Source organism: Medicago truncatula, chromosome 4 (assembly GCF_003473485.1).
Source record: "Medicago truncatula cultivar Jemalong A17 chromosome 4, MtrunA17r5.0-ANR, whole genome shotgun sequence".
NCBI lineage: Eukaryota > Viridiplantae > Streptophyta > Magnoliopsida > Fabales > Fabaceae > Medicago > Medicago truncatula.
Genome location: NC_053045.1, coordinates 13,368,498 through 13,383,294, shown reverse-complemented (window position 1 = coordinate 13,383,294; position 14,797 = coordinate 13,368,498). Strand labels below are relative to the sequence as shown.

General features: G+C 32.6%; 1 protein-coding gene across 1 annotated transcript; it reads right to left on the bottom strand.

Moving 5' to 3' along the window:
* Positions 1-7,591: 7,591 nt before the first annotated feature.
* LOC11434261 (protein EXORDIUM-like 3) lies at positions 7,592-8,950 on the bottom strand. The gene has a single exon (XM_003605511.4). It carries the CDS (start codon positions 8,865-8,867, stop codon positions 7,821-7,823), a length of 1,047 nt encoding a protein of 348 aa, XP_003605559.2. The 5' UTR covers positions 8,868-8,950; the 3' UTR covers positions 7,592-7,820.
* Positions 8,951-14,797: the final 5,847 nt, after the last annotated feature.

Here is a 14,797-nt window from a genome sequence, read left to right as displayed (position 1 = left end):
CACTGATCAATTTAAACACTTAGAAGAAGATTGAAAAAGCCAACATAATTCAACCTCAACTTCTTGTGTTTTTCTCACCTTCAAATGGTAGCAGAACACGATATGTTCTCAGCCACTTAAATGTGTCACTGAAAAGATCATGAGAAAAACCTTTAATCATGTTTGGTGATCACATTCCTATGAGTTCTTGTACTAATGGTACTGGTATTGATGCAACCATACAATTTGATTACAACTCCAACACTTCTACCTCCTAGAAGAACAACTATTCAATCAGACCTCCATCATTCAGTGGAGATGCTTCTCAGTTCTTATGGTGGAAAAGGAAGATGTATAGTCATATCTTTAAAGTTGATGATGAGTTATGAGACATCATTGAAAATGATGTTACTTTTCAGGTTGATTATGAAGGAATGACGGTGGATAGTGACTGGGGCTCAAAGAAAGATCTATAGAAAGCATCATATAGGATATGTCAACGACATTCTCCATGTTTCAGAAAAGAAAGGAATAACAAATAGACCTAATTGGTTAATTAATGAGTTTCGTGCAAGTGTATCTAATGCAGACTTGATTGATATCCATATGGAAGGCTATGAGTTCATGTGGTTCAAAAGCTTGGGTACGGTAAGGGCATTGGAGGAAAAATTGGATAGGGCTCTCGCTATTGATAAGTGGTTTGATCTCTTCCAAACAGGCAGGTTAGAATGTCTTACTACTACAACTTCGGATCAATACCCGCTTTTGCTAGAAACCATGCCTAAAGCAACTATGACCAACCGCAACAGGCAGTTCCGTTTTGAAAATACTTGGTTAATTGAACCTGAATTTGGTCCTTATGTGACTTAGAAATGGGAGGGTTATGGCCACACGCCGATCATGCATAAGTTAGAGAATTGCACTGTCGATCTTCAACAGTGGAGTAAGGATAATTGTCAACCAATAAGGAAAGAAATTGAAAAGTGCAGGAAGAAACTTGAAAGAGATTGAACTCAGGTGTGCTCCTCAAACATTAATTATTATAATGCTCTGAGGCGAAGACTCGACTCTTTGCTTGTTACAGATGATGTTTTATGGAAACAACGGGCGAAGACACACTGGTACCGAGATGGAGACCTTAACATCAAATTTTTCCATGCTTCAGCAACCTCTCGGCGAGCGGTTAACAAAATTACCCAACTGGAGGATGCAAATGGGGTTAAGTGCACTTCTATAGATGGTATGAAAGGTATATCTAAGGAGTATTTTCTCGAATTGTTTCAGCGAAAGGATGGGGATCGGGTCGGTGTTATTAATGCGGTTCCATAATCTATCTCAACCCAAGATAATGATATTCTCACTCAGCCATTTTCTGTTGATGAGTTTAGAGAGGCTACTTTCTCTATGGGGAACGATAAGTGCCCAGGACCAGATGGCTTTAATCCGGGTTTCTTTAAATTTTTTTGGAGTAGTTCTGGTACATATATTTTTGAGGATGCATGTTTTTGGCTAGATAATGGCTTTTTCCATCCGTCCTTAAATTCTACCAACATCACTCTTATTCCGAAAGGAGATACCCAGTCATCTATGAAAGATTGGAGACCGATTGCTTTGTTTAATGTGCTTTACAAGATTGTGGCAAACGTTCTTGCTAACAGATTAAAGGTAGTGCTCTTAAAATGCATATCTGAGAATCAGTCTGCCTTTGTGCCCGGAAGGTCAATTTCGGATAATGCTTTAGCTGCAATTGAGATAGTTCACTATATGCAATGTAAGACTAAAGGTAATGAAGGGGATGTGACCTTGAAATTAGACATCAGCAAGACTTATGATAGAATCAATTGGGATTATCTGAGGAGCATAATGGGGAAGATGGGTTTCTGTTCGAAATGGTTAGAGTGGATTATGATGTGCGTAGAGTCGGTTGACTACTCAGTTATTTTAAATGGTGAAAAAATTGGTCCCATTGTTCCAGGTCGTGGCCTCAGGCAAGGAGATTCGTTATCACCTTACATGTTCATCATTTTTGCTGAAGGGTTGTCATCACTTATTCATCAAGCGGAAGGAAACAGTACCATAAGTGGTGCAAAGATTTGCAAGAATGAACCAATCATATCTCATCTTTTGTTCGCGGATGACTGCTTCCTTTTCTTTCAAGCTAAAAGTGGTCAAGCTCAAAGTATGAAAAATATATTAGAGATATATGAAAGTGCTTCTGGCCAGTCCATAAATTTTCAGAAATTCGAAGTTTTCTATAGCATAAATGTGGATGATGCAGTCAAGGCCTCTATCTCTCAAACCTTAGGAGTTCAACAGGTTATGGGAACAGGAAAATACCTTGGTGTTCCTTCTATGGTTGGAAGAATTCTCACATCTACTTTCAAATTTGTGAAGGAAAGAGTATGGAAGAAGATTAACTCATGAAGCAGCAGATGTTTGTCACAAGCTGGACGAGAAACACTGATCAAATCGGTCTTGCAGTCAATACCTTCGTATATCATGAGTATCTTTGCTATCCCTAAATCCATTATTGTTGATATAGAGAAAATGCTGAATTCATTCTGGTTGGGTCATAACAAAAGGAACACCAAAGGAATCAACTGGATATAATGGGAAAGGCTTAGCATTCACAAAAGGGAATGAGGTATTGGTTGTATAAATATCCGCGCTTTTAATGAGGCTATGCTTGGAAAGCAAGCTTGGAAATTCATGACGGAACCGCACAACAATGTCACTAGATTATTCAAAGCAAAATACTTTAACAAGTGTGGTTTCTTGGACCCAAAGATTGGTCACGATCTAAGCTACGTCTGGCGAAGCATTTGGGGGGCCAAAAGAGTTGTTAGCAAAGGATACAAATGGAGCATTGGTTCAAGTACTGATATATGTGTATGGGACCAACGATGGCTAGTGGATGGTGGTGTTTTACAGAAGCCAAAAAGTCTTTCAGAAGAATTCAAAAAGCTTACTGTTTCAGATCTATTCATCTCTCATACTCGGTTTTGGAATGTTGGTTTATTGAGGAACCTTGTTAGCATCGAAGATACTAATCGCATCCTTAATACTCCTATATTTGAACCTAATCAGCACGATAGAAGAGTGTGGAAGTCAGAGACAATTGTATTTATTCAGTTAGAAGTGGATATCACACCAGTCTCAGTCAACATGTGGACTTGAGTACTCAACGGTGGGATGGAAATTGGGTACTCCTTTGGAATCTTAAGGTGCCATCCAAGGTGAAAACTTTTCTATGGAGATCGTGCAGAAATGCTCTTCCTACAAGAGTCCGACTTCAAGACAGAGGGGTAAATTGCACAAAGACTTGTGCTTTATGCGAGAATGAGGATGAAGATAGTATGCATATATTTTTTATTGCACAAAGAGTGTGCAGTGTTGGCAACAATTAGGGATGTGGAGAAAAATTCAGCAAAAGGCTCAATTAAATCTTAACTTTGGGGTCACTATGTTTGAAATACTGCAAGTGCTAGATTCGAGTCAACGAGTCATTTAGGCTTATTTTATGTGGTCTATTTGGAAACAGAGAAATGATTATATCTGGAGGAATGAAGTCATGACTACTGCAGCAGTTCGTGACAGAGGTCTTAATCTTCTAACGGGTTGGCAAAACGCGCAAGACAGCTGTCATAGAGCGGGTGTACAACAACAACGTATTGACAACACAGTTTGGAGCAAGCCGGATGATGGTCAGTTCAAATGCAATGTAGATGTTGCTTTCTTCAAAGAAAGCAACCGTGTTGGTATAAGGATTTGCATCAGGGGTGATCGCAGGAGGTTAGTGAAAGCTAGAACCAGTTGGTCATCGCCGCTTTTAGATGTGACCGAGGGAGAAGCTATTGGCCTTTTATATGCTATCAGATGGGCAAAAGAGCATAATTTAAATAATGTAATTTTCGAGCTTGACTCTAAGAGGGTAGTAGATAGTTTTCATAGCACTAGAAATGATGTATCTGATTTAGGAGCTATCATCAGAGAATGTAGGACTACCTTCGCATCCTTTTTCACAAACTCAAGGGTAGAGTTTATTAGGAGACAAGCAAATAAGGTTGCTCATAGACTTCATAAGGTGGCCACATTATATGCTAGTATCCACCTTTTCACACCTTTTCATTGTATTACCTGATTGTATTCAAGATGTTCTTATTAATGAAATGAGATAGTTATTTTTTGTAAAAAAAAAAAAAAAAATCATATAGTACATGGTATTCTGGTAGAAGATATGTCTCATCTACGGTATTTTTAATTTTCTATTTTGCTTGCTCTAATATAATTTAATTTTGTTAAAAAAATTGTTATGAAGTTTGAAATTTTCATTTTTGTTTTAATTGATGTTCTATTTGTTGTAATAAAATGTGTTTAACATTACCCTTTGAGAGTTTTGATGATAATAAAGTATTAAAAATTGTCAATTGGATATGCTAATATTTGGTGTACAGGACCATAGACAAAAATTTGGAATCATTATTAGGTTCTGGAAGAACAAAAGAGAGCAAAGGAATCAACAAAAAGGAAGCTTAAGGCATCTGAAGAGAAGTGTTCCTTAAGACAAAAGTGCTCCTGAAGTGATGATGTCATCAAAAGCATTTTCATAAGAAGCATCTCATCAGAAGCAAGATCACTAGAAGTTAAAGCTCATCTCGAGATGCAAGACTTAAAGCGTCAAAGGCTGTTCAATGGATTTAATCTCGTCTAAGCATTGCAGAAGACTGGAAAAGTGAAGCAACGACTATTTTGAAAGGATTTGAAGGCATTGGATGCTTGTTCTTTGAAGAGCGTTGACATAGTACAATTGTACGAAGTGTACAACCACTATCTCCACTACTCAGTTTGTGGGTGCGTTTGATTTGCTAAAAAATGAAGGACATGACAGAACAACTCTAGTTGTCCAGTGTTTGATTTGTAAAACAGTTTCAGGTACAGGACAAACTGGAGATAAGGGACAAGACAAAAACTCATATTTTTGTCCCTCATCAAACCACAACACAACTTTTTGTCTCACGTACAAGTTGTCTAAAATACCAAAATAGCATTTTGTCCCTAAAAAATCGTTTAAAACAAAAAACTACTCAATGCCATAAAAAATTTGTCAAGTGCTGTTCTGACTTGTGTTGTACTGTTCTATCTTGTACTGTTCTGTCCAGTACTTGCTGTTTTGCAAACCAAACACACCATGTGTCTCTGCTACAAGACAAGGATAACAGCTCTGCCTGCAACAATGTTCCTACATGCTGGGAATGGATTTGAAATTGATCCTTCATAGGACAATAACCATATCAGGCAAAAGATCATTGTTGATTGATCAAAACTTCAAACGACTCTTATTTTGATGTGCTGGCAATTCACAACGTCTCTTTCACACCTTTATATAAAGGAGTGAAGACTTAGAGAATAAGAAGACTCTACAACAATTTGAAAGCACCAAAACTCTGTTGAAATTGTTCTACATCAAAAGTTCACTTATAATTTCTTATCAAAGTTCATATCTTAGAAATTCTAGAGACTTAGGAGTCTGTATCTAATTTGTATTGTGAACACCACTAATTGTATATAAAGTGTTCAACCTCAAACAATTTTCTTTGTAATTCTGTTTGAATTTAGAAGTCTCTTGTAGTTGTGCTTGAACATTAGAAGTCTCTTGATTGTGTTCAGGAGCATAGGAAATCTCTTGCAGTTGTGGTTGAGCATTTGAAGTCTCTTCTAGTGTAGCAGTGAGCAGTTGTAATCAGATATTACATTTTAGTGAACTCTCCTTGGAAGTTCAAGGGGGACAGGACTACTTCCGGTTTGTGGAAGGAACATGTATAATTGTTTTGTGTCTTTCCTCTCTCTCTCTCTCTCTCTGTTTTATCCGCTGCTATTTAGTTCTAGAAATCACTTCAGAAGTAGAACTTTATTTGCTTCTGATCAGTGTTTTCAGCTTAGGAGAAAACGAAGAAAAAGCTAACACAATTCAATCCCCCTTCTTATGTTTTTCTCACATTCAATTGGTATCTAGAGCATTGGTCTGTTGTCAAAACACTTAACAGTGTAACAGAAAAAGATCTAAGAAAAACATGTCATTTATGTGTCACTTACATATGATTTTAAAGTTAATTTTAATTTTTCATAAATCCGTTACAGGTTGAGTCTATAAACTCTTTTTAAGTTCATGTTAACCCACGAGTATGACAACCTTATTTGATTCCCTTAGTGGATTTACAAGGACAAGAATAGTGAAATGTGCAATTGTGAGGGAGCAACATCAACACCTACGAAAGTATGTCCTTGTTCATCACATTCAATCATATCTAGCAACTAGCATCCCTATTCAATAGTACAATTCATTTCCACCGTTCTGATTCTATTAAAAAAAAAATTAAACTCTACCTAAACCCATCTAATTTGATTTTGTTATTATTGTCATCACCTACCCACTTTAATTCCTTTTCTGGATATAATCATAATCGTACTCACACATGCAGCATTTGTAATCAATTTTATGAAAATGATTAGAGAGATGTTTTTTAAATAAATTTCGACATATACAGTGGATATTTACACTCAATGATATAAAGTATTGAAAATCGTTTGTCCAAAATCCAAATAGCACAATTCAAATTATTATGTCCATGATTATAATCCAAATAACGCAATATAATCACAATGTCATTGTCATTTCATCAACCTCATTGTGATTTGAAACATATGTATTATGTAAAATTTATTTAGACTACAAGTAAATGTGTTTGTTATCTCAATAGGTTTGTAAGAACTACAACGAACCACTCAGATTTTGGTTATTAAACATGATACCAAACATTTAAAATAATTTATATTTAAATACTTTCATTGAAAAATGAATTGAAGAGGCAAAAACGTTAAATTATTTTGAAATTAAAATCAATTATACCATGCCAAAATTAATTCTTTACCCGTTGAATCAATTTTACATTATTCAAAAGTAAAATGAAACATAAATATAATAAAAAATTTGTCAAAAAAAATAATAATAAAAATGATTTATGCTTGAAGACTTTTATGTAAACATGAATTAAACAATTTGTTGAAGATTAAATTCAATTACAAAGACAAAAAATGGTGAAATGATATCCAAATCCCCCCTAAAAAAATATCCAAATACCTCTAATACACTAGTTAAAGAAATAAAAAAGAATTTTTTTACATTAAAAACATATTTTTTACACTTTTAAGACTTTGACTACACTTTCAAAATATATACTATATTTGTTTTGTTAATTAATGCCAATTTATACTAGATTTACACTTGTTAAATGATTTTCTCTAAACACACTTCATTTTGAAGTCTCAAAAAATTGCCTTCTTATAGCCAAATAGTAGTAGTAGGCACTTTATGGATAAAAGGTATTTGGCTTAGAGGAGATCATCAACACACTCTCGACACACTTGGTTGAACATAAACCAAACCGAAATAAAATATTTAGATGCACACACTAAATCAAGAGATAATTAAAAGAAAATAAAATTACAAAATATTAATTAATGTGATTAAATACTTTTTATTAATTAATTGTTTACAAGTCCTAGCTTATCTGATAAATGTCAAAAATTGTAAGGCCGGACATCGTGACCCGGATGATTTATAATTATATACTTTCATATATCATATGCAATCAAAATTACATTATTTGCACAATGATCAAGCTTAGCTACCGTAACAAAAAAAAATTACAAAACCCAAACGTAACCACCACCACAAACCCACAAAACAAACCCAAAACACAAGTTACTAAAAGAGTGATACCAAAAATAATATAAATATAAAAATATCTCATTGTACGTACATACATACATTGATGAGAATATCAATGATCAAGAGCATTAGGACCAGTACAATAATTCAAAACATGACTCCAAAGCCACTGAACCAAAAACTTTCTTCTAATCCCATTCATATTATACGTGGCACCATCATGATCATCTAAAACCTGTCCCGTATAAGATCCACCCCCACCAGTTCCATAAATACCCTCACACAAATCAGCTATTTCCACTGGAAAACTTGGATCTCCACCAGCATACCAAGCATTAGCCAAAGGGTTACTTGCCAGCTCAGCAAGTTCATGTCCTATCACACTTATCATACCATCAACTCCAACATCACCATTAGGTGATTTAAAAGGTTTCACATTAGGCATAAACTGTGGTACAGCGTAGGGATAAGCACACTGTCCCGCACAGAATTTCTCACTATTACCAACCCAAGCATAAGGTAAGGTGTAACCAACTAGTGATGGAAATGTAAAGTAATGAAACCCACATGCTGACGTGCAGAAATCTTGAACGTACACGTCATCTGAAGTTAACAAGAGATATAAACCACTTCTAGGGTTTATAGGTAATGGTTTTGTTTTAGCTCTAATAGCACTTTTAATAACGGATTGAATAGATAAACGAGTTAGGGTTTTACCATGAGAATAAAACCGGTCGTTTTTTTCTTGACCTAGATGAACCGTGTTTGAGATATTAGACCCGGTTTGATCAGTGTAAAGCATAACGGTTTTCCACCAACCGGAAACTGAAGGATGAGGTGTGTTTTTGGCTGAGATTGAGTTTATAAACTCTCGTATAATTTTCTTTTGGTTTTTTTGCCAATTACCGTACCAGATTGTATGAACAGTTATGATGTTTGTTAAAACAGGTCCCATGTGGTACCTTAGTTTTACAAACTCAGATGAACCTTCGTATTTCTTGGAAGTTCCGAAGGCGTAGTCTGTAATGTTTTTTGTAGGGTTTTGTGGCCAAGGACGGTAGGCGGTTACTGGATCCACCGTGAGGAGGGAGAGGAGGAGGATGGTGAGGGGGAGAGCCACCGTGTACGGTGGTGGTTGGGTGGGTGAGGTTTTCAACATTTTTGGGAAAGAGTGAGTGATGAGAGAGAGTGAGAGTAGATGAGCTTGGAGCTCCAAGTGTAAATGTAAATTGTGATGTTTTCATAGTGTGAGGGTTTTTTATACACATAAAGAAAAAGGTTTTTATTTTTTATTATATTTGAGGAGAATTTTGTCAAAAGAATAGCGTGAAACTATTTGGTTTAACCCGCATGGTTTTTTGAGAAAAAGGTCTACAATTTGAGGCTTTGAGCAAATAATACACGATCCGGTCATTGATATAAACAAAAATTTACTTTTTAGGTTCATTCAATAAATGATATATGTGGTCTATTTAATAGTCCACATACATTATTTATTAAATGAATTTAAAAAATAAATTTTTGCTTATATTTGTGACCGGATAATGTAATGTGTAATTGATTCAATGGATCTTGCAAACAAGTGTATTAGGGCATTGTTCATAAAATATACATTAAGAGATTTTGTCTTAAAAATACAAATCAAATAAACGTAAAAGACATAAATATATAATTTTCAATGTCAAAATTCCTAATTTTTTATGATTAAACAATAGATTAAAGGCACTTGTTAGCATTTTATTTAACGAGATTATATGTTTTATTTTTACGAAGATTATGTTTCTATTTAAGATGTTCTAATACTCTTTGTCAAAAATAAAAGATGTTCTAATACTCCAGTTATGAGCTAAATACTTTTTTGATAGTATTTGTTCCTTCTATTGTCAATTATAAACAAATTTTAATTTTTTTTAATGTTAATATTCAGTTAATGATATATGTGATATATATTATGGACCACATATAATCATATACTATTAATTAAATAAATATAAATAGTTAAAATTTATTTATGATTAACAACGAGGAAGTAACTAAAATTTGTGATTAAAAAACACCCATATCTTTTCTTAAAAGAGGTGATTATTTGTACTTCCACTACATTTTATTTTTCGGGTATAATACTTCCCTACATTTTAATGATGTACTTTTTTAAATAATGTACTTCTCCTACATTTTAATGATGCGTGTTGGCTAAATTACCGGAGAGTTAAAAAAAAAGTAAAAATGTTATGGTATTGGCATTATTGAAAAAGAAGAAACAGAGAGAAAAATAAAAATAAAAAACTGTTTAAATTTTCGGAGACATTGATTTGCGGGTAATGGAGGACAGTTAGATTCTTAAAGTGAAGGATGGTGTGGGGCCCTAGGAAGTGAGGGTATCATTTACATTGATGATGGTAGTTGTCGTCATATGATTTGGAATTTCTAGTACTCTAGGGCGGGAAAAAAAATCAAGGATAGGGGTATCTTTGGAGTTTTCAATTATTATAGGACCCTAGCTTCCCTTTTTAATCAGAGAAATGATATTTGAACATCCATTTTTTGATAATTTTTGTCATAATTTTCTCTCTTATATTCGTATTATACTTTTACTTTCTCTCTCTATTGTTTTGGTTTTCGTGTCAATACCTACTTTCCTTTATAAATTTATGGTTGTCCCAAAAATTGTCATCAAAATGGTTGTTCAAATAACACATCTCTTTTAATTATGTCTCTTTTAAAGAGTAAATATGCGATTATCCCCGAAATTGTAAGTTTCGTAAATTATACATCTGAAATTAACAAAACTTCAATTACCCCTTTGAAATTGCACAAGGTTAGTCAGTTTACCCCCTCCGTTAAATTTTTCTGTTAGTTAACATGACATTTTGCAAATAGCCCCCTGAAGTTTTGCACTTATGTGCAAAATGCCCCCCGAACTTAAAAATTTATATTTTTTTTTCTTATACTTGACTCAAAAGATATTAAAGGTAAACAAAGAAGCTTGAGCGCATTTAGGATTCAAGTAAAAGCTTAAATAGTTACTTGGTGAAGGGTACTATGGTAAATGAGGATTACCAAATGTGTTTATTGAAAAGAAATACATTGGTGGTGGAGTTGAGGAAATTCAGAAACTTCATGATGGCAAGAAGCTTGAGAAATTGCTTGTTGTTGTGAAAGGATTAATGAAATTGAAGGAGGTGATGGTGGATGTGAGGCTTGTGGTGATATAAAGTTTGTTCCTTGTGAAACATGGTGGATGATAATTGTGAGGTTGGTGGGTGAGTGTGAATTCCAAAGATGTTCTCATTGTAATGAAAATAGTCTAATAAGATGTTTCATGTGTTGTTTCTAGTTCCATATTTCATTTTGACATTTAACAATGAAAATGACCTAAGTTAATTGTTAATTGTCTGCCTTTAATATCTTTTGAGTCAAGGATAAGAAAAAAAAATATAAATTTTCAAGTTCGGGGGGCATTTTGCACATAAGTGCAAAACTTCATGGGGGTATTTGCAAAACATCATGTTGACTAACAGAAGAATTTGACGGAGAGGGTAAATTGATTAACGTTGTGCAATTTCAAGGGGGTAATTGAAGTTTCGTTAATTTCACGGGGGGTAATTAACGAAACTTACATTTCAGAGGGAGTAATTGCTTATTTACTCCTCATATAAAATATGTTTTGTATCTAAGTTTTATTTTTTTACAAAGTATTTTTCTTTCTTACGTTAATCTTTCGATTTTTAAAGAAAATGGTTTTAGTAATAATTTAGTTAAGAATTATTCAATCCAAAAACTGAACTCAGATTTTTCTGAACGATTCATTTTTAGTGAAGCTAATTTATCACTTGAGTTCATCTGTTTGGTTGAAGTATTTTAGTACTTATAAGTTCTTTAGTAAAAATATTTAAGATGTTATACGTTGTTTAAAGTTTAGCATTGTAACGTTGAGATACTCATATGTATATACTGAGTTTCTTATAAGAAAAAGTTGAGATATTAGGTTTGAATATTTTTATAAACATATATAAAATGATTATTAATATTGTTTCAATATTTTTACTAACCCCTTGACATTTTTTTATAAAAAGGATTAATTTATCTTTGATATGAAAATGTCAAACACTACTTCAAATTTTTATTTTTGTGAATAATTAAATTGACCAGCATAAAAATTATGAAGGATAAAAATGAATCTACCAATTCCCAATAGTTCATTTGGTTGTAAAGCCACATCTCAACCAAGTGGCCAGCATAAAATTATGAATGATAAAAATGAATATGCCAATTTCCAAGAGTTCATTTGGTTGAAAGGTCACATCTCAATCAAGTGATGCTTGGTTCAATACTTGGCACCTGGTAGTAGAACAAGAAGAAAAAAAAAAAATGAATCTTCACTTTGATTTTTAGTAAATATGCAGGCTTATAATATTGTTAAGTGTTCTATGGCTATCAAAAACATATTACTGATATAGTTTTTGTGAAATTATAAGGTTGGCTCGTCAAGCCGATTCTCTTTGTAAGAAAAAATAAATGAAAGATTTATATGAAGAGAAATGATATTTATATAATTATTTTTTGACAATTTTTGAAATAATCATTTCTCTCATACTTACATGTGTTTTTATTCTCTTTTCTTCTCTCTCTCTCTCTCTATTGTTTTTAGGCTTAATTACACTTTTGGTCCTTGCATTTTGACCAACTCACGAAATTGGTCATACCTCTTTTAAATCGAACAAAATCGTCTGTAAACTATATATTTTTTGCAGTTTTAGTCCTATCTCCCTATTTTCAACTCCAGAAACGCACAGGAATGACAGTTTTAGTCCAACCACATATGCTCAACCATGAAATAAATAAGGAATAAATCATGTGGGTACAAGGAATCTACTTTGTTCAACACACAAACCAAGAAAAACCCTAATTTCTAAGACATGTTTGAGGTATGTAACATGTCTCGGAAATTAGGTTAGTGTGTTGAATAAAGTGGATTCCTTGTACCCAGATGTTTTATTCTTTGTTTATTTCATGTTGAACATAGGTTGTTGGACTAAAACTGTCATTTCTGTGCGTTTCTGGAGTTGAAAATAGGGAGATAGGATTAAAATTGCAAAAAACATATAGTTTAAGGACGATTTTGTTCGATTTAAAAAAGGTATGACCATTTTCGTGAGTTGGTCAAACTGGTAGGACCAAAAGTGTAATTAAGCCTTGTTTTTATCCAATAAGAAGAGAGGAAAAATGATTATCACACAAGTTGTTCAAGATTAGTTGTATAAATATCATTCCTCTTATATGAAATATTTATTTTAGGGGAATATATATTTTAGGGAAATAACTATATAAAATAAACATATTAAATTTATTATCCATTGTTCATAATATATACTATAACAAAAACAAAAAGTGTTTATAAAAAGGGAGTAGAGAGTATATCCTTACATGCTGTTTTTTTCTTCTAGTTTGAAATTGAAGAAAGTAAAAAAGAGAGGGAGGGGACCGCACTGTTATTTATGTGGTCCGACCCAAACAATGTTGGATGATCGATGCACCCATCCACGTCTTCATCCCCCTTCGATAACTCTACCATGTCCTTTTTTCTAACACTTTATTTTCTTTTTGTTAATCAACTTTACTTGGACTATTTTCCCATCTACTAATACTAGCTCCTAGTTTGTATTTAAAAATGGATTAAATTATATTCGGGTCGTTTAAGTTTGAGGTTTATAATAAATTGATTTTTTAATTTATTTTAGTCACATATTAGTCCTTTAAGTTTGAAGTTTGTAATAGATTGATCTTTTAAGTTATATTGGTCATACATAAGTCTTTTAAGTTTGTAAAAGTTTTCGATTTAGTCCTTCTGTCACATCATCGTTTTTGTAATGTTTGGTTGACAGAATGACTAAATTGAAAACGTTTACAAACTTACAAGATTTATGTGTGACCAAAATAACTTAAATGATCAATCTGTTACAAATTTCAAACACAAATAACTTATGTTTAACCAAAATAACTTAAAAACCAATCTGTTACAAACCTCAAACTAAACTTAACGGGTAATTGTACCTTAAAAATAAATAATGTGAGATTTTTGGATGTCCACTTCAAAGACTATGATGAGTTTTTTAATAAAAAAAGAGAGGGAAGAGGAGCATACCCCAACATGAATAGACTTTATTTTTCTTTCTTTTGTTTTCAATATCTACATTCATTCAACTTAAAGAAACTCCTACCCTTTAAAGACAAACACATTGAAGGGAGGTACACTGTTTTTTCTTGGTGTACTCGTAAACATGTCTATTTGTTTATGTTTTCAATTTCATTAGTAGTTGCTTTGGTCAAAAAAGATTTTAGTATATTGAAATGATAATTGTTATGAAATTAGATACTTTTCATCACTTTTTTCTAGTTAAATCTTAGCTGTTGTTTTTTGTTAGAAAAGTTAAATCTTAGTTGTTGAATTGATCTAGCGTACAATTGAGATTTCCCTAAATAACAAGTGGTAAATAATTAAATTGCGTATCCCTAAGATATGGTAGTGTTGCAGTTTATTAAGACACCAACATTTGTCAAACTACTCTAGTTAAGTAAAATATTTTTTTATCTTTATAAATAAATCAATTTTTCGGTTTAATTCTCTAAAATTTTCCTTCAATTTTTAATTCTTATAGAATTTTCAATCACTACTTTTGGTCCATATTTTTAAGGTAATTTTTGTAGTTTTTAATGAAATTGTGCTGAAATGTGTAGAATATTGTAAAAATATTAAAAAAAAAATTAGAATTTTTTAACAAAACATAAATTAAATATAAATTTTTAACCGTAAAAAGATTTAAAATTCATATTTAATTCATGTTTTGTTAAAAAAATTCTAATTTTTTTTTGGAGAAATTATTTTAATATTATAATTTTTTCTGTAAAATTTTATTCAAGAATATGAATTCTACATATGAGTTTACTTTAAAGGAGAGACCAAAAGTGAAGATGAAAAACTTTTGAGGGACTAAAAGTTGAAGAAATTTCTTAGATGGACTAAAAAGAAAAAGTTGACATATTTATACGGACCAAAAACAGATTTAATCCTATAAAAAATATCTCAAA